The sequence below is a fragment of the Lates calcarifer genome, linkage group LG5 (assembly GCF_001640805.2).
Source record: "Lates calcarifer isolate ASB-BC8 linkage group LG5, TLL_Latcal_v3, whole genome shotgun sequence".
Classification (NCBI taxonomy): domain Eukaryota; kingdom Metazoa; phylum Chordata; class Actinopteri; family Centropomidae; genus Lates; species Lates calcarifer.
In genome coordinates this window covers 25,862,761-25,882,831 of record NC_066837.1, presented here as the reverse complement: position 1 = coordinate 25,882,831, position 20,071 = coordinate 25,862,761, and the positions used below count along the sequence as shown (strand labels likewise).

Here is a 20,071-nt window from a genome sequence, read left to right as displayed (position 1 = left end):
TAAAGCAAATCCAGCAAATGTTTTTTTGTACATGCATGACCTGAAAATACATGTTATGTTTTGCTCCTTTTTGTCAGAGTGAAATCTTCACGTTGAGAAGAACAGAGTTTGTAATGTATGCTGCTCTCTCTGTGTTAGACTCGGTCTGAGGACCTACGTATGGCTACAGTCAGATTCAGTCTGCTGTCATCTGTTCAGACTGGGTGCCTGGGCTCTCTGCTCTGATGTGTAGTATCAACACTGGCAGATGTCCCAAATGTTATTTAAAAACACATCCAGCTATGGATCATTGTTACAACAGATGTCCTCTGACTGTTCAACCTCTGTGAGCAGCTATTTGTGAGAAACTACTATCCACATGTACATAAAGAGTTTGTGTATCACACAAGGTAACCATGAAATCTACCAGCAGGGGGCAGCGCCATGCTGTTCCTCGAGCTGCACAGGTGAGACGCTGAGGCAATGAGTGAGTGTGGAGTTGATCCAATGAGATGATCTTTTATTTCATCTTTTGTTGTAAATCAGCGTGTAGGCGAGAAACACACGAAAACAGTGTTTCTGTTTCTATAACACCAATCAACAGGTGGGATAATTTAAAACACAAAGGCAAGTTATCACGCTGTACACAACTGTGTGTGCTACAAAACACGTGTGTCAGAAATTTTCAGACGAACCCATCACGTTTATCCGTCTAGAAGCTACAAGGCCTCATTCTGATGCCTGCTCGTGATTTAATCAATCCTCCACCCTCAGACTCCAGCCATCACTATGCTGTCAGACGAAACGCCGCACACTCCCACTCCTCTGATTCACGCTCATCAACGCTGTGCAGAGTTTACTGGGAACTTGCGGTCGGGAAACTTGCGCGGCTCCTCCAACAGAACGCGTGTTTTTCCGAAAAGTCTCGCCACATTATTGTTTACACCTGCGGCTGTGCATCTTTGAAAACCTCAAGGGAGGTTTTAGCATTTTGTCTTCGACAGAATTCACTGCGAACAGCTTGTGCGATGGACTCATCGCTTGAGTTTTCCAGCTCGTTGGGCAGCGTGTCCTCCCTGCTAACCCGCTGTCGGACCTTTAAAGTGCTGGTGATCGGAGACTCTGGGGTGGGGAAGACCTGCCTCACGCACCGACTGTGCGCCGGACAGTTCCCCAGCAGAGTGGAAGCCACCATCGGGGTGGACTTCCGCGAGAGACTGCTGGACATTGATGGAGAAAGAATTAAGGTAAAACTTGGTGAAGTTTAAAGCAAACCAGTAGCATGATATTTATTTTAACTCATGACCAAGCTTTTACGTTTGAAAACGTAGAAGACTGACTGCAGATAAAAACAGACACTTCAAAGTTTATGTTGGTGTTTTCAGCAACACTTTGAGCGCTTGTCAGTCAGTTCAGTTAGTCTGCACAAAGAAAACAACCACTGAACCTACCACAAGCTCCATGTGTGAAAGAGGCCGCAGCATGAGATTCCTACAGGCTCTTAATGAGTGAGCTTTTAAACAGTGACACTATCATGTTTCATTCTGCATGTGTATCTCCTTGGTTAGCTCTTGATATTCTTATAGGCTCCTTTAACACTGTCCTGCACTGCTCTGAGGCTCTGCTGAAATAACACAGACTTATTTGTCTCATAGTGAATGACTGAGAATTCTCTGGATGGCAGAAAATCAGCAGAGCTGCTTGTGTTTGCAGAACTAACACAGCCTGTAAACCACTGAGGATGACATGCTGGGTTTTAGCAGCAGGCTAGCTCTTACTCAAAATCGGCAGCCTCATAAATGCATCAAGTCAGGCCCTGCAGCTGTGATGTGTGAAAACTTTAGTTTGAGCTAGATCCTTTAAACATGATAAAGGGCTTTGTTTATATGGTGATTCTATATTAAATCTGTGGGTGTTACTTGGTTTGTGCCGTTTCCTGAGTGTTTTGAAATGACCACATGACAGAGGAAGTGTCTGTCAGTGGTGACAGAGGATTTGTTTTGTTGTGGAAATTCTCAGTTGCTGGTGAAGAATGAAATAGAGATTTCTGCCGGCTGACAAAGTTTTATTTTCTTTGCAAAGAAAAGGTCAATCACCACCCGAGCGGTCAGAGTCTAGATAGTCTAGTGGTCTAGATATCACAAATGGTTACAGACAAAGAAAGGAATTTACAATTCCCTCTTTTGATTATTGATTAATCACAAACACAAAACAAAGGAGAGAAAGAAAACAGATTACAACTTAATTATCTGACACATTAATTCACATAGATTTAAAACGTATCATCATGGCAGTTGTTTGGAAAAGTGATGATAAAATAAATGATTGGGGAAAAAAAGTAACAAAAGGAAAGGAGAAAGCAAAAAAACAAACAAACAAAAAACTAAAGACAAAACATTATTTACAGATTGTCATCATCACTGTCCTTGTTTTTACATAGTGTTGCTAGTCAGTGATTTCCAAGATGGACATGAGACATGTGGCCAACAAGCTATTAACAATTAGGATCCCAAGCACAATGAATACAAATTCAAGGATTAAATAACCCAAACCCTCTGGATTTCCTTTAAACCAGTCACACAAACTATTGGTGGGGACAGGATTACACAATGTCTTAACAGTGCAATTCATGTGGTTTGAGATTTCTTGTAGGCAGCATTATGGTCTGATATGAAGGTGCAACATTCAGTTACGATGATGGCAAATTTCCAGTGTGAGCCTCAGATGGCACAGTAAGGACTCCTATTGCTGGAACTGCATGGCCCAGATCATACCACAAATTCAGTGTACACCTTGTGGTAGGGGTATAAAGGTATGGCTAAGATGATTGTAATCATTGTTAGATCAGATGATGAATGTTGTGTTAGAGGAAGTGTTCATGATAGAGTTTAAGTGTAGTATGCAATAAATGTAAATGGATAAGCCGTCAGTGGGAGACTTCCTGTGTTGTATTATCAGCCACCAGTGCCTAACAGGGGACATGTGTGAAGTTTGTGATATCAGTGTAATTTCACTCAGGCTGATGACTGGGGTGTCCTTCATCTTCTTCCGCGAGTCTGGTGTCTACTCCTCTGCTTTTCCAGCGTCTGTGGGTTGTTGGTTGGAGGTGTCCTTCATCTTTTTCTTTTGGGGTTCCAGTGTGTGCGCTGTTCCTCTGCTGTTCCAATGACTGTGGGTGTTGCACAGCTTCTTCTCGTCTCTGGCGTTCATCACCAGGAGAAGACTGGACAGCTTGTACTTGTCTGAGGATTGACTGAATAGTAGCAGTTAGAGCAGAGCAAAATGGTGTCATGGCATGGTGATCCCATCTGTTTCAAAATACCATTCTTTATATTATATCTGAAGACAGAGGGTGTTGTGGACAATGTAGTCTGAATAGAGTAAAGTTTATCTGTAGAGCCTCAAGGGTGCCTGAGTGTGTGTGTGTGTGTGTGAGAGAGAGAGAGAGAGAGAGAGAGAGAGCCATCCATACAGTCTTATAGGGCTGTACTGTACAGATTAGGTGTTGTTCACTTTCTAGCACAAGATGTAAGTCCTGAACCTATACTCCTTCATGTCAGCAAAACCTTGCAAGATCTACCTCATTAGGAGAAGCAAGGTCATTAATAGACAAAAAACAGAGCGTGGACAGGGATACTCAAAGCGTGTCAAAGCAGGTAACCATCAATCACATTTCTGAAATCAATAATATAAGTTTTACCTTTTGATAGAAGATCTTCAGCAGTGTGTATAACTCAACTACTTGGGCGGAGCTTGAGGGTGGTAGCACTCATTGCCATAAGAAACAAGATTAATGTTGGAGAGAAGAATTTCAGAAAGAAAAGATCAGGGCAAGGTTTAGATGCACATATGGACATAAGATTACAGCTATGCAAATATGGAACCTATGCACGGTCCAGTCTGAAAATGAGCAACAGGTTTAAGAAGAGTGTTGTTGGGTGAGAACAGACATGTAAAGACAAGTAATCATTCATATTCACAGTCAGACCTATGGGCAGTTTAGAATTACCAATTAACCTAATCTATATGTCCTCAAATTGTGTGAGGAAGCCAGAGTACCTGTAGAGAACGCACACAGACACAGGGAGAACATGCAAAACTCCACACAAAAGTTTGGACTCAATTGATTGGGTTAATGAGTTTTAAAAGTTAAAAATACATCTCTAATTCCAACATTTAATCCTACAATAATGGATGTGCCATAGACAGGATGTGTTTTTAGATTTGGTTGCTGCAGATGAGCTATTTCTTACCACAATGGAGGGGATTGCCTTATCCCAGGTGGATGCTTTGTCCAAGGTGTGAAGTCACACTGCCACAGCCAAGTTCCTCTGCCACCTTTCCTTTTGCTCTGCCTATATAGTGAAATACTTAGGAAAAAAACTGTTATCATCTTGATCCAATATCCAGTTTTACTCAGATTACCATCTCATTTTTTGTCTCATCAACTCTCCAAAACTTGAAGAGGCCAAAGAAAACATAAAAACCACATTCTACACCAAAACGAAGACATACATGAAGTGACTATAAATTCGTAGTGACAAACATCTACAAGACCATACAAGATGACAAACGTATACAAAACCACATGAAGTGACACATTTCACAAAAAACATGACAATTTAAACTGAATTTTGACCAAAAAGGTAAGTTTAACATTTCCTGATGTAATCACTGTTGGCCATTACCATTAGTTTTGGTGCTTCCGCAAGACTTTTATGTGTTGTGATCGTAAAGTGGTTAAAATTATTATCATTCTTTTTAAATGTAACTCTGCGTTGTGTCCTCTTATGTTCTTGGTACCAGTTATCATACATGTATTTTACAGGATTGGTCAACTCATTCTCTGCCCCTCTACTAAACCACTTCTCATGATCCCTCTATAGAATCCCTCCAAAGAAAAGAAACTTTCCCTCACACTCACTTTGTCCATCATTCACCTTCCAATCCCTCTAGTCAACATTCTACTCAGAAGATACAGATTTAACAAATGAAATATATTGTAAGTACTTGGAAAAGCGAGTCATTCCTACCAGTTACTCTTAATCTTTATTTTTAATCTTTATTATACATTTTTAAAGATTTATTTTTATTTTATTTTTTTAATACACTGTTGACCAGTCCGTAAAGGATCACAGGATTCATATATACCTAGTCTTTCCTAACAGAATCACAGGGTACAACTACCTGGTCTTTCCTGGTCCATTTTGGTCAGTGTTTCTTTCCCTATGTTACCGTGAGACGTCAAACCATTAGGAGAGTGAGTCGATTTTGAGGCAGGGAAGAGGCAAACAACCTTACAACAAGCCAGTTAACCATGTCACAAAGGTGAAGCATCTAAACATACACAGAGCAACATTCACATAGAAACTAAACAATAATCAGAACACAGCAAACTTGGTGTCAACGTCTTTGGATCCAACTTCACAGACCTCCAACAGCACACAACAACAATAATTAGGTTTCAAAGACCTTACTCTTAGTTCAGTTTGATTCTCAGTCACTGTGTATCTTGGTCTGGAAGAAGGAGTCTCCAGAGAAGTGTATTGCCATCTGGGTCATGGCACCATTTGTTGAAGAAAAACTCTCAAGTCCTTAATTCAAAGTTTGCTGTAGTGGTGGTGATTTATTGGTATTCCAGAATATGGTCAAGGATCTATTTTCTTTAAACTGAGAGTTTGGGAATCCAAACTCAGCTGTCCAGACATTCAAATATTTAAAACTTTTATCCCCATATTTCTTCCTCACAACATCCACAATCGGTCAGCGGAGGTCTCACCTCGATGGAATTCTTACTCCCCATTCCAAATGTGGAGGTCGCGCACAACTAATTACAATACAGACGTCTCTGTAAGGACCACTTTGTCTAACGCTACAAGTGATAAAAAGCAGGTCACTTCGTTTTAATGCTACAAGTGGGAATTACAGTTTTTAACCTCAGGGTAGAGGAGGTTTCAAGTTTGTTTCAGTCATTTAATGATATGGATAGCGTATTGTTTTTGTTCAGTGTGAATGTATCATGTAAAAATTAAAAATGTGAAAAAGTCTTCAATGACAATAATAAGAATTCAATCAGTCAATCAAGGTCACTGAGACAGTGTATGTAAAGTGTAAAGTGTCAAGTGAATTCAAGATCTGAGAAGTTCAAGTTAAGTCTTGAGTTGGTCAAGACGGGTCTCGGATCAAGTCCTGAGTCAGTCAAGTCAAGTCTCAACTCAGTCAGGTCACATCCTAAGTCAATCAAGACAGGTCTTAAGTCTAGAGTCAGTTAAGACAAGTGTCAGGTCAAGTTCCATGTCAAGCAAGACAACTCTCTAGACCTTGGGGGAAAGGCCAAATCTTGTCACAAATTTGCAGACCCTCCAGATATTTGAAGGCCGATCAAATGAAAATTAAATGACATTTGTTTCTTTCAGAGCTGCAGTATGTATATATATATATAACATGGATTTGTCATCATAGGTTTTGTGCTCATGTACCATTGATATTATATTAGATGAGTGTCGTGGTTTATCATGTTTTGAGCAGAGTTGTTGATTTGTGTTATTTAAGGAAACTATGGAGTCTTGCAGAGAGATCTGACTTTCTAATGATCAGACCAACTTGTTTATTCCTTTTCTTTGTTCCCTCTCAGTGATGACTCATGGTATGTGTCTGTGCATGTTATCGTGTGTGTTTGTGTTTCTGTGCGGTTTGGGGTATTTCAACACATGATCTCTCTTCCTGTCAGTGCCATTAATTTCCTCTTTCACACGTTTTTGTCTCTACCACCTCCTCCTCAGTCCACCTACATATTAATGACTTACGTTTCCTCTTGCATTTTCCCTCCTTAACATCAGCTCCAGCTGTGGGATACTGCAGGACAGGAGCGCTTTCGTAAGTCCATGGTGCAGCACTACTACCGGAACGTCCATGCCGTGCTCTTTGTTTATGATGTCACCTGCCCTGCTAGTTTCAGTGGCCTGATTGCCTGGATAGAGGAGTGCAGGAGGAACTCCCTGGGACAGGAAATCCCCAGGTAACTGCATTAGCTCATTAAAGACATGAGTTTTCTTACTTAAACATTTCTTCATTGCAGTGACCACACATCTTATTTTGTGAAACTCTAACATCGTGTCCTCTCCACTCCCTGTTCTCCTCACAGATTCCTGGTGGGTAATAAGAGTGACCTCCGTGATTCCAGCAGGACCTCAGGCCAGGTGTGCCAGGAGCGGGCGATGAGCTTTGCCAAGGCCCACGGCATGATGTTTTTTGAGACATCTGCCAAGAATCTGCAGATGAAGCGCGTGAATGGACAGCGAGGTGACAGGGAGGTTTCATATCAGCAGGATAAGGTGGAGGACATCATCATCGCTGTCGGTGCCAAACTGAAGCGACAGAAGAAACCTTCCGCAACAACCGCTTTGACACACAGTGGGTCCTTTAAACTCCTGAACAAGAAAAAAACTGAAAAAGAGCAGTGGACCTGCTGCTGAGAGAAAGAGAGGCAAGACTGTGTCAGATTTACCAATGTGACTTTTTAGCTCTTTGTACAGTGTGCGTGCATGCATGTGTTTGTGTGTGTACGCATGCATGAGAGAACTTATTTGAGAATGTTCAAAAACAACCTTAACATGAAACACAGTTGTCGTCAGGCACACAGAACTTTAATATTTATAAAAACGTGAATGTCCTACTTGGAAATTTTGTGTATATTTGTGATTTTACCTGTTTACAGTAGTTGCAAAATAAAAACTGTGAATTTAAACATTATTTGGTGGAGGCTCTGAGCCAAATGACCTTTCAGTGCAGTAATGGTGTTTGTTTTCAGCATGGGTGGTCTCACTGGGAGCTAACTGTTGCTGTGCTCATTGCATCTGCAATGAGACCTCTCTGTCTTTACTTGTGCCATTTGCTACAACCAATAGCACCATGAACCACCCGCCTTGGTTTTCTCACAGCATTGAAACACTGTCCATCATCAGACATCTCAAGATGGCTGATCATGTGAGTGTTGACGATACTGTGCATCAGCGGTGTAGCTCTGCAGCTGTTAAATGTGGGTTTAATTACCTAGAAAGACAGGTTGGCTGAGTGCAGGAAAAATATGAGGACTACAAGTAGACCTGCATCAAGTAGATCCTACTATGATGTCACCACAGCACAAGGTGCAATATGTACATTTTTGCTATCACTATATAGCCAACGTTAGCATTGGCAACAGCTTTTTAACTACCAGTCTAGAAGAAACACTGCAAGTTCAGCATCAAAATTGATTCCTTTACAACTATTGCTGTTGCCACTTAACCAACATTAGCATTAACAATGTTTTGTGTTTACAAGACAAGAGGTTAGAATACATCCTGTGGGCAGTGCTTCTTCATCCTCCCCTGTTGGGCTGGAGGCAGACTGGACACTAAAGTGACTCACTATTGTAAAGAGATGTAATGAGATGGGACGTGGTAGGGCTAGCTGGTTAGCATGCTAACTTTAGTTGCCCTGACATGTCTGCTTCCAGTCCAACACAGGAACACGAGGAAGTAGCACTGCCCACATGGAGTATTCTAACCTCTTGAAAACACAAAATGTTGTTAATGCTAATGTTGTGGCAATAGCAAAAACATACACATAGCACCTTTAAAGTCAATGCATAGAATGCTAAAATGCCTGACTTTCGCACTCCAGTATAGTCCATCTTTACTCACCAAATATTCTCAACTTCCACAATGGTAATGCTACAAAATCCACTGTTTTAACAGATAAAGTGTGATGCTATTGCCATGTTCACATTATATCCGAGTAATCCAAGTTTCTGAAATTTAAGTAGCATTCTTCTCAACTTCCAAGTGACAGTTTCAGCTGGAAAACTCAGATTTGTCTGAATGCTCCCATATATCCAACTTGACACTGGATAATATGGAAGTGTCTGACAACAAAACAAATCAGCCATAGAAACTTATTCAGTGTATTGTATTGTATTTATGTGCAGGATTCTCCATATGAGTGTCCTGTCCATTATACTGTATGTTTCTGTGTATACAAGTAACTTTAATACTGTGGTTTTACAATTTAGTACTAGATAGATGTACTTTCTTGAACCCATGAGGGAAATTCTTACTACTGAATCCTGGCTGTTGAGGGTCTCCCACCGTTTCCAACCGTGTCCAACTGGAGAAAACGTCACGGCAGTCATGCACTGGTCTTGTGCATGAACAATGTGGGCGGTGGAAAGTGTATCACATGTCTTGTCATTTTGTGTCAAATCGATGATTCAGAGGTTGTCACATGATGAGGGCAAACCTCCTCTGCTGTACGGTCTAGACAACTGTGGATCCTCTAACGCACCAGAGGTATGCAGCACTGAGAGTGTGTGCACATGCAAGTGTCACAGTGGTGCAACATTCACCAGCCCGGTGGTAGATGTTTTATTCTACACTCAGGAAAGACGATAGGTGGAGGAGGAGTAAAGGTCTCTCTCCATATTTCTCCAATTTGCAATAACAAAACCCCCAGAAAATAAAATACAATGCACTAAGAGAATAAAGTGGGATTAGCAGCTCCAGAAGTTTTGAAGTTTAAGTTTGGATGTCTGACAATATTTCCACTCTAACAGATGTGATTTCTAGAAAGAAAAAAAAACTTAAAGGGGCATTCCATAGATTTTACACATCAAGAGCAATTTTCTAGTCTTGAGCGTGACACAGCCTGTGAAAACAGTTGTGTGGGTTGTTGTGCAGTTACTTTATGTCAGAGAAAATAACTCGTGATGGTGACATAGTGCTGTCATCACAGTTATTTGAGCTTGAAGGTCACAAACTCTGAACAAGGAGGTTTTACAGGGTAACATATTAGTGGGGAACAGTTTGAAGGAGTTCAAATGAAATGGGCTGCACTTACATAGCACTTCTATAGTCTGTGAATATTCTCATTTATCCAGGTCATAGTTATCTCAAGGAAGTTTAATCCAAAGCAACTGGACTTGACACGACTCAAAGTACTTCACACCACATAACCACAGTGACCCATTCACACACACACATGATGACAATTGGTGGTTCAATATCTTGCCCAAGGACACTTCAACATGCAGACAGGAGGAGCCGGGGATTGAACCACCTGCCTTTCAATTAGTGGGCGACAGGAAGTGCAAAAGAAAAGAATCAGCTTCTTAGACTTTGACACTTTTTTAAATCTTATTTTTTGACAGGTCTCTTAACATTATACAAGTGCAATATAAAATCTCTGGAGTAATCTCTCAGTAATCATTCTCCCATTACACCAGATTTGTGAATAAAACGCTTAGCAAATACAGCACCAGTACCAACACAGATACAGTCCAAATCGAATAACCCGTTGGTTCATGTCTTGTTAGTGTCCAGATGCCTGTTTAACCACAGGAGGGCAACAGAAACACTGTGTGGTAGTTATAACCAATCCTGGATCTTGCTTCAACTGTAGTCAACTAAACAGCACTTCTAGAGGTCACTTGTGGTGTGTAAACAGCAACTCTCTGTCTCATCCTTCCACCTGAGGCCAGAGGCCTGTACTACTGAGTACTCTGATTTAACTCGGGGTTATCAAGGAAAGTTGATAAACCCTGACTGCCTCGGTCTGTGTTAAACGGTACTACGACGGTGGTTCAGATGTCGGTAAATTGAGTCGGTGTTAACTCAATCGGAGTTAGTGCGCGTGCATAAAACGGGCGTGCACCGTATCTCTCAGATGAAGAGCGCACATTAATTCTGTCGGTTTACGAGGAATTTCAAGAGACTCTAGCAACACAATGTAAAACCGGGGCTGACAACAAAGACAGGGAGACTTGTCACATGTTCTCTGGGTTCTTTATCTGTAGTATGAGATGTAAGGACACGGAAAATAAGTGATGATTTTTCGGATACTTGGATTACAGACAACACGTGGGTCACATGTCTGAGAATGAGCTGTTACTGTTAATGATGTTCTGCCTTGAACACTCTGTTATGTTCAGTATGAACTTCATGTTAACAGTATTTCAGCCTCAGTGGAAACTGAACCTGGATCAAATAGAAACATTCTATAAAGTGCTACACATCCATATTTACATCATTAATGCTGCATGTGTTGTTCTGTAGTCTACAATCACAACAGCCTGTTGCATTATATTGTCTTTCAGGACAATAATGCCCCACCCCATTTAAAGGATTATTGAAATTGATAATATGCATACTGACGGTCTTAGACAACCCCCGTCCTACGGAGTCAGCCTCTCTCAGTCGTTGTGCCAATATCGATTGGTTGTTCCACCTGTGGGGCGGAGCTTATACAGGATAACACGGAGGTAACCACGAACATAAACTGATAAACTGCTCGGAGCAGTTTAGAGAAGCGCGTAAATAACCATGGCCTATCCAAAACCTATCCACCTTTCATAGTACAGGTTAATCAGGAAGTTACACCTGACGTCACTAAGTTACTCCTGAAGTTACCCTGATAGGCCAGTAACCTCGCTTCGTAGTATAGGCCTCTGGTCTTGGCTTATAGCTCTGCCATTCAGAACTATACACAATGCAGGGCCGCAGTAGCACTCTGGAACAGTGTGTATTATGTAACCACAGTTCACTGTCTCCATGTTTCCATCCAACCAAATGGGACGGTAATCCACTTGGAACCAGCATGAGGGATGTCTGATCCTCCTCACAGTCACAGCACAGTTAACACGACCTCATCTCGTTTTGAAGAGTGATTCCCACAAATGTTTAGTGGAAAAAGCATTAAAAATGTTACTATCCATACATAAATAAATATATACATAAATGAATATGGTTTACTATGTACAGTTTTACAACTTTTGCAGAAACAAAGATGTCTAATGGGTGCTGTTATTTTGCCTTATCGCCTGTAGAGGTCGTGCTAGTGGACTGATCCTCTCGGGAGGGGGGGGGTGTCCTGTTTGCAATCAGCGGTGCAAGTGAGCGCTCCTCGTCGTTCATCTCGTTCATCTTCAAAACCGTCTGACACACACGGACACACACACATTCTATACAACCGAACCAAGATGTTCTGCAGACGGGCATGGCAGAGAGTCGGGCCGCTGGCACGGAGGGCTTTCAAACCCCCATCCAGAAACAGTGAGTCAGCTTACTATCAGAGACTTTTCAATAACTGCATGATCGGCTGTGAAATGAATTGGAGTAAATAAACCGCCGCTGTCTCGTGCGTTTTTGGCAGCTGTGTTTAAATGAATAGAGTTAGTGAAACGTTTTCCAGTTGACTGCTGTTTCTGTCCGAAATTTGGTAACTTTTTCAAGTGCATTTATTGAAAAGGGATGATTTGTGCAGCAGTGATTCATTCATGTATTTACATTTCAATGTGTGTAGTATGTAAGTAAGTGAAAGTCGCAGAAACAGATGCATTTGAGTTTTTTTTCCACGGTGCAGAGGCGAGCAGCAGCAACAGAGCAGCAGTCAGCTTGACAGAAGGAGGTGTGTCCTGCTTTGGGAACACACAGTTCTGCACACCGGTTATGAAAGAGCGCATCACAAACGCCAAAAAAAATCAGTTTGGTTTTAGTTTTTATAACTAGGTTGCATGAAGTGCACAAATCTCAAGCGTGTTGTCCGGTATCTATAAAGTAGACATAATGGCCATTTTCACAGGGTTCTTTGTCAGGGTAACATGTTGTCCCAGCACCACATGAAGATCAGCTATTCTCTACACAGCTGTCAGCCTCTCTGAGTATGTGGATTCAATTATGTTAAAATTCTAATTCCCATGATGCATAAATTATACAACCAATAACTCTTTACTGTAGTTACATGTGAGTTAAAGAAAACACATCTTTTTAGCTGTTGCATCAGTGTTTTTAGTATGAAGTGTGCAGTCATCTTGTATTTTCAAGACACTTTCTCTTTTCACGCGTGCCTGCTCAGATCATCCTTTTACTTTGGGATTTGAGCATGTGGAATTCAGCCTGGGGGTGAACGGAGGCTTTAATTTCCTGTTTTAAAAACCTGTGGCAAACTCCTGACTGTGCAAAACCCAAGTATAACCTGAAAGACCACAGTTGGCCAAAAAAAAGTAGTTAGTATAGGAAAGAAAGCAGAGGTGGATGCTATAGGTTACTGTTCTCTAATTACACAAACACAGAGCACACTGTAGGCCGCACCTATATGCAGTAGGGCCACATCAGTCCTGTACTGGTTGTCCTTCAGGTCTGTATGGTTTCATTCTGTCTCAGTGAGCATGTCAGCTAACAGACAGTAGCAGGAGAGTACACGTTCACCTAACATGCATGTCCACATGTATTGCTGCTAACACAGTGGCCATCTTTGTGTGTTGTTGCCTGACATGCGTGTCCATTTTTACAGGCTTGAACCTCACTGCAGGGATTAACTGATTACCTGTATAAATAACCTGTACTTGGCCTTGTCCCTGCATGGTGCTGCTGTGTCATGGGTATTAGAGGAGGAGGGAGAGAGGGCTTACTGCTCCATTGGCTCAGCATCCATGACACAACAATATTCACCTCTGTTATGGTTTTTGCTCACATAGTTTTGTTAATGTATCACTCAGAATTTTGTGATGCTACTGTAGCTTGAGCCAGCAGCTGTTAGCTTAGCTTAACACAAAGACTGGAAATAGGGAGAAACAGTTAGTCTGGCTTTGTCCAGGTAACAAAATATCTGCCTACTTTAGACATCTCAAAGAGTTTAAAAAGCTAAGCTAAGCTACAAAAAACACATTTAACTGAGTTAATATCTAAGTCTCTGGAAGAAAGCAAATAAAAATGTCAAACTGTTCTTTAGATGAATAATCGTAAAGGAATGTAACTTTGTTGGTCCTAGGTGATCAGTGTTCTTACTTGAAACTGGGTTTTTTGACAGGTCCCTTAACATTATGCAAGTGCAATATAAAATCTCTGGAGTAATCTTTCAGTAAGCATGAAATTACTCACTTTGAAGTGAGTAATGACTCCTTTGCTCCCATTACACCAGATTTGCGAATATGCAAAAAAGCTTAGCAAATACAGCACCAGTACTGACACAGAGACAATCCAAATTCACAAATGTACCCATGTGTGATGTTTCATATGGAGTAATCTGTTGGCTCATGTCTTGTTAGTATCCAGATGCCTGTTTAATGAATTGTGAATGCAACAGGTGAACAATGATCCAGAGCTTCATATACAGTTCATACAAGCTGTCAGTAGAAAGGTCACAGGGTTGAGATATGATTTACCTGAACGCACACGTGAAACATGGGAGGAACGAAAAGGGGTGGGGCGTTCAGTACGTTGTGTTCTTTCACTGCTTCAGATGGCCTGCTCAGCTTGCTGAGTAAAGCATGTGTGTGTGTGTACACATAGAGGGCGTAAAGCATGCTAAAGATGTCATATGTACTGTAACTGTTCATTCTGTGTGCCTGTGTGTGTGTGTGTGTGTGTGTGTGTGTGTGTGTGTGTGTGTGTGTGTGTGTGTGTGTGAGAGAGGTCTAGGTAGGATGAGATGAGGCTGAGGCAGTGTTTGGGGTGCAGGGTGGATTTATTTGTGGCCTCCTCTGCATACACCACTAACAATCCTCTAAACACCAGCAAATCTTTTCAGAGAATGTAGAAGCTGCAGCCAGCCACGCTCCCCTACCCAAGACAGTAACAATAGCCTATTAAGAAGCCTTTAACAGATCCTGTATCAGTCCTGACACATGTGTTCACTTGATTTCAACTCCACCAGATAATTTTGAAATTGTTCATTTCGATGCAAATCTAGGATTGTCGTGCAGGAAGTGTTTGAGTGTTTGTGTGTGCTGCATTTTGGTGTTTAGCTTGGCCAATGCTAAATCTTTCCATCTCCACAACAAACGACCAGAGCTTCATTGTGTAACTGGATTAAGGGACGGGGACATGTTGACACTGACAGAATGCACTGGTCTTTGTGCCAAGTTGTATTCTAATGGAGTGACAACTTGTCATTTTTATCATAGTTTTTCTTTATAGTTCTTTTTGAGTTGACGTACAAAGCAAATGCCCTGTGTTCAATCAGAGATCATTTGAATCTGCAAGAAAACTAAACTCTAGTGAAAAATTACAATCAAATTTCAAAAAAATGTATTTTGTGAGTAAATGTAAATGTCTTTGTTGAAGGTCAGCTCCCATGTTGATTGCTATGCTAACCCTGTAACTCTCCCTCCTGTGTCTCTCAGCAGCTCCAGTGCGACACATGGCCTTTGGGGTCCCTGGTGGCTCCACCAACATGACATACTTTCTCCTGTGTGGAGGAGGCCTCACTGCTGCAGTCGTCTATGTGAGCATCAAAAAATTCCAGTTTCAGATTTGTAGTTGTGACTTATAAGCCTTGATATTTTACAGTTTTGTCCATCTGCTTGAATTTCTCAAGGTGATGCCTAAATACCTAAAGAGTATCAGGATTAAGTACGATAATGTGAACGTTGCTTCATGTTTAAAATATGATAGCTTTGTTTTACGTCATAACCTGAGAAGTTTCACGTTTTCACACCGTTATTATTATTGGATAATTGAATTGAATTGAAATTAAAAGCTTGATACATCATGCACCTAAAAATGTAAAATGAAAATTTTATTTGATTTAAGAGGTAAAATGGAAACATATTACTACACAACAAACAAACAACAAAACACTTTCCTGCTGCAACTTCCATTTATATTGTCAATATACTTTCATTTTCACTTCTGAAGTTTACTTGCTTGATATCAAACCACAACCATAATCAACTGGATTAAATTAGTTAACTTCCAGTCATCTTTCTGTAGTTTTACACTGTTGTGTATTTAAGCTGGGGGCCACTTAACATGCAGCCTCAGGACAGACTTCACTGTGTGGAGCAGACCTCACCACAGCTCAGATACTGAGAAGCACATAGAAAGTTCTTTGTGTTTTCAACAAACTCTGCCACATGCAGCCATTGTCTGGACAGACTTGTTCTCTATCGACTGTCTGGCTCTTGGGAAAGTCTGTATAAGCTGTGCTGGTTCATGATAGCCAAAATGTCAGTGGCGTTTTGTAATACACTCACCATTTTATACGGTTATCATTTGGTGTGTGATGGAATGTAATAAGTGCATATCTCCCCTCCCTCTCTCAGGCTTATAAGACAGTCAATGGTGACAGTGAGCACTATGAGGAGAGACTGGCTAACGTGGGCTCCACAGCAAAGGGTTGGTTACACACACACACACACACACACACACACACACCACACACACACACACCACACACACACACACACACACACACACACACACACACACACACACTCACTCAACCCCTGAGCAGAACTTTTGTAACCCATATTGCCTGTATGGGCTTTCAATACAAGATACCTTATATTGTGTGGTTGCATTTCCAAATGACACAACTGGAAGCCCAAAAATAAATAAAGACACAAATTACTTAGAATTTTGGACTATCATGTCAAGGCATAAAATCATCTAAAAAATGACACCATGCTCAGTATTTTTGAATCTGACAACCTCAAACCTATGGTTGTCAGGATTTAATCTACTTTTGCTTTTAGGTAAGTATAATGTGACATGTGATCCAGAGCCATATTTTTGCTTAATATATACAGTACATATATTGAGTAGAAGTTGATGAATCAGATGGTTAATCCAGAATGGTTCAGAGTTGTCACAGGTAATGGACAGCTTCTGTAGCTGTTTCATCTTAGAAAGACAACATACCAAAAGAGAAAGCAGATCTCACTGTATCTCTGAGTTGGTTCTGGCTACACCGCCCAAATATCAAACATGGTAGAATGATCACGCTCAATAGCTTTATCTTGCCTGTCTGTTTTGATTTCTGTCTGCAAATTATTTGTCTATTCAGCCAGTTTGAGCCTGGGGAGATCATGGCTCTGCGCCCAGAGCAGCTAACTAGCCTATAATGGGGATAAGCAGCTGCTGTCACTGGTTTAGTTGCATACGTGTAGCCTGGGAGTGTTATTTTTGGTCACAAATGAGAGTTCAAAGCTCTGCTCTCTACAGCTCTGGAGATTTTAACTGATTTGTTCTTAAACTGGTCAGTGATCATATTATGTAATCAAGCAAAAATGTACAGCAGAGAAAGTCACAGTGACATTTTGATGAGATGGTAATTAAAGTGATTGTGATCAAGGCGCATATTGTCCTGACACATTAATCTGAGTACTCATCACTGTGTGTCATTACAGTGCAATTTAGTGTTCTTCAGTTGCACAATTAGGTGTTTAGTTGGATTTGTTTAGTATATTGTTAAAACTGATGTTGGAACTGACAACTAAACTCAATTTCCATATGGGTTTAAAGAAAACGTTATCATAATGTGTCTAAATGACTACATTTTTGTCACACTTTTAGAGATGTATCTCAATTTAACCTGGTATTCCATCAAATATCTGTGTTGCATCAAACATATTTGAAGAACTACAGTTACTGGCAAAATCAATATCCTATCCATTACCACTTTTACAAATAATGTTCAGTATGCTGTGGCTTTAATGTTCTGTCCTGACCTGTTCTTTGCTGTCTTACAGACTTAAGCACTGTTATATTCCTCTCCTTCTGACACATATAGATTTAGTTCATGTTGTTACAGCAGTGTCAGCATTTCAAAAATGCGACTCTGGTGGGACTCGAACCCACAACCTTTGAATCACTCCTCATGTGCTTGACTAGAAGTCCAATGCGCTATCCATTGCGCCACAGAGCCATCTGTCTGACAGAAGTACTGCATGCACACCCAGTGGCAAAATCATTCAACTCATGGTGGAACAACAGTGTTTTCATTATCAGATTCTTGTTCCATATATAAAACAATGTTTTTTAAAATGATTTTTTATTGATAAACTCAGTGTACAACATCTGTATTGGACCAGTCATAGGTACTGATACTGTATCAGAGGGACAATGTCTTTTTCAGATACCAGAGCTGATAGTTGTAATGACAAGGTGGGGGAGTAACATTTTCCTGTGAGGAAAATACAATACAGTCAATGAAGATGACAGAAATATAGACCATTTTGAGGCACAACATTTTTTGATTATATGTGAATATAGTCACCACAGAATTCTTCTGACAAAGCCATGAATATTTTCCACGCAGACTCCTATCAGCCCATTTCAGCGAAGATGCGAACCTGTGAAGCTGTACTGTAGCTCTGCTTAGCCCAGATTTGACACTTTGGCCATTAAACCTTTGCCCCAAAGTGCTCATTTTTGTACCACCATGCAGTAACTGTGCAGTCATTTAATACAGTACTGTGTATGTATTGAATGATTGCACTTTTAAATTTTTACCGCTCACACTGAGTGCAATTTTCCACCTCTTCCTTTAAGGACAAACCAAGGTATAAAGGTATAAACCAAAATTGAATTTCCTTTAACAAGACCAACCAGCCAGTAACCAACTGCTTCAATGAGGTCAGCAGTTATATTTCTGTCCCTCTGATGATGTTAGGATTAAGGATTATCCTTCTCTTTACTCATATTATGTTGACAGTTTTAACAGCAGCTGCTTAACCTTTGGACCTTTGAAGACCTAAGCTCTTGACCTTCAACCATATGTTACCTGTTGACAGGAGTTTGAGGTCAAATACTTAAAATCGGATCTTCTTAAAGGTCTAAAAAAGTTTTTTACTGCGCACCTGGATAACTGAAGGCAGGTGGAGGCCATAGTTTCAGATTTTGGTCATTTTCTTTTGAGTTCTAGTTTATCTGAAGTAGTTTAGTGGTCTGGAAGATCAGTTTGACCTTTTAGTCACCTAGAGCTTTTCTAGGTGACTTGCGTGCTTGTCTCATCATGTCAAATCAAATACTCTACTCCCATTACCACTGCACTTTGTATGCACAAGTAAATATTTACCCTCACATCTATATCTCTACCTGCAAATATCACCAAACTTTTTGTCAGTTATGCAAATGGATAACTGAAATACACTTCTAAACAGACAGGCCTAGAAAGCTAAGGTACATCACACAAGTTGTTGTTATTTATTATGCTCATAACAAATAACAGTTACACACTTTTCTGTTCACCTCTTTATCTGTAGCCTCTTCTGAAGCAGCACCAGAGGCAGCAGCTCCTGCAGCTGAACCCGCCCCAGTGGAGGAGGCAGCGCCAGCTGCTGACGTCATCGCTGAGTCTGTCCCTGCTCCTGCAGAAGCAGTAGCAGAGACCTGCTGAGCTGCGTCGAGCCTGTCGTTGAGCCTGCGTCGAGCCTGTCGTTGAGCCTGTCAGTGAGCCTGTCAATGAGGCTGTGTCTGGAGAAACCTCCGTGGCAGTCGTTACTGAGGCTGCAGCGGAGCAAGTGCTCGTAGAAGAAGCTGCTCCACCTGCAGCTGTGGAGATTGTTCTTGAGGCTGCTCCTGTTGCTGCGGAAGTTGCCGCCACAGTGGAAACACCAGCAGAGGCCCCCACAGCAGAGAGCACTGGTACGGCCACAGTAGATGAAGTCCCTCCCGCTCCCTCTGCTGAGGCAGAGACTGTGCCTGCAGCCCTCGAGGCTGAGGCCACTCCTGCTGCAGAGGCAGCTGCATAAAGCTGTGATGGCTCAATACAGTTCAGCCAGAAAAGGAGAGTTAGGAGTTAGCTGTGCTGTGTCCCACCTCTCCAGGCCCAGGAAAAAAGGACTCATGAACCCCTATTGTAGTCAAGGGGAAAATCTGCATTTAGGTTTCACCTCCAGTTGGCTAGTGAATATCTGTTAGGGGTTCATCAGTCCAGTTTTCAGGTGCCGTTCTTCCCTTTACCTCACTCCGACCTTCAGAGCCAAACCATAACATTTGGTATTATGCTGTCTGAACAGATTCAGCTTGTACAGTTCAGTTTCTATAGAAATTCTCTTCACTTCAGAGCGGAGCTAATCCAAATGATGGTTTGGCTGTACAATTATATATAGAGGAGTGCTGAAGTAGGTGATATAAGGGATAGAACAGAGTTGATAACAATGTTCTCTGTACAATAATATTTGAAGTGCCCTTAAGAGCAGGACACAGTCCTGCATCTTGTTCCTTTACTTATCTGAAAATGTCCTCATGCTGAATGAATGCAGTCCTTTGAAGAAACTGTTCAGTCTTATGTTTTTTGATATTAGTCTTCCTCTGCTCAGCAAATACTTACT

General features: G+C 41.2%; 2 protein-coding genes and 1 non-coding gene across 3 annotated transcripts; 2 read left to right on the top strand and 1 right to left on the bottom strand.

The window, feature by feature from the left end:
- Positions 1-591: 591 nt before the first annotated feature.
- LOC108900127 (ras-related protein Rab-33B) lies at positions 592-7,731 on the top strand. The gene is made up of 3 exons (XM_018700985.2): positions 592-1,226; positions 6,819-6,997; positions 7,124-7,731. Exons 1-3 carry the CDS (start codon positions 717-719, stop codon positions 7,452-7,454), a joined length of 1,020 nt encoding a protein of 339 aa, XP_018556501.1. The 5' UTR covers positions 592-716; the 3' UTR covers positions 7,455-7,731.
- Positions 7,732-11,770: 4,039 nt separating this feature from the next.
- LOC108900126 (protein MGARP) lies at positions 11,771-19,134 on the top strand. The gene is made up of 4 exons (XM_018700983.2): positions 11,771-12,065; positions 15,137-15,237; positions 16,058-16,130; positions 19,001-19,134. The coding sequence occupies exons 1-4, from the start codon at positions 11,993-11,995 to the stop codon at positions 19,132-19,134; spliced, it is 381 nt and encodes a 126-aa protein (XP_018556499.1). The 5' UTR covers positions 11,771-11,992.
- Positions 17,570-17,661, bottom strand: trnar-ucu (transfer RNA arginine (anticodon UCU)). Its single transcript is given in 2 exon segments — positions 17,570-17,605; positions 17,625-17,661. It is a non-coding gene; the product is annotated as a tRNA-Arg (tRNA).
- Positions 19,135-20,071: the final 937 nt, after the last annotated feature.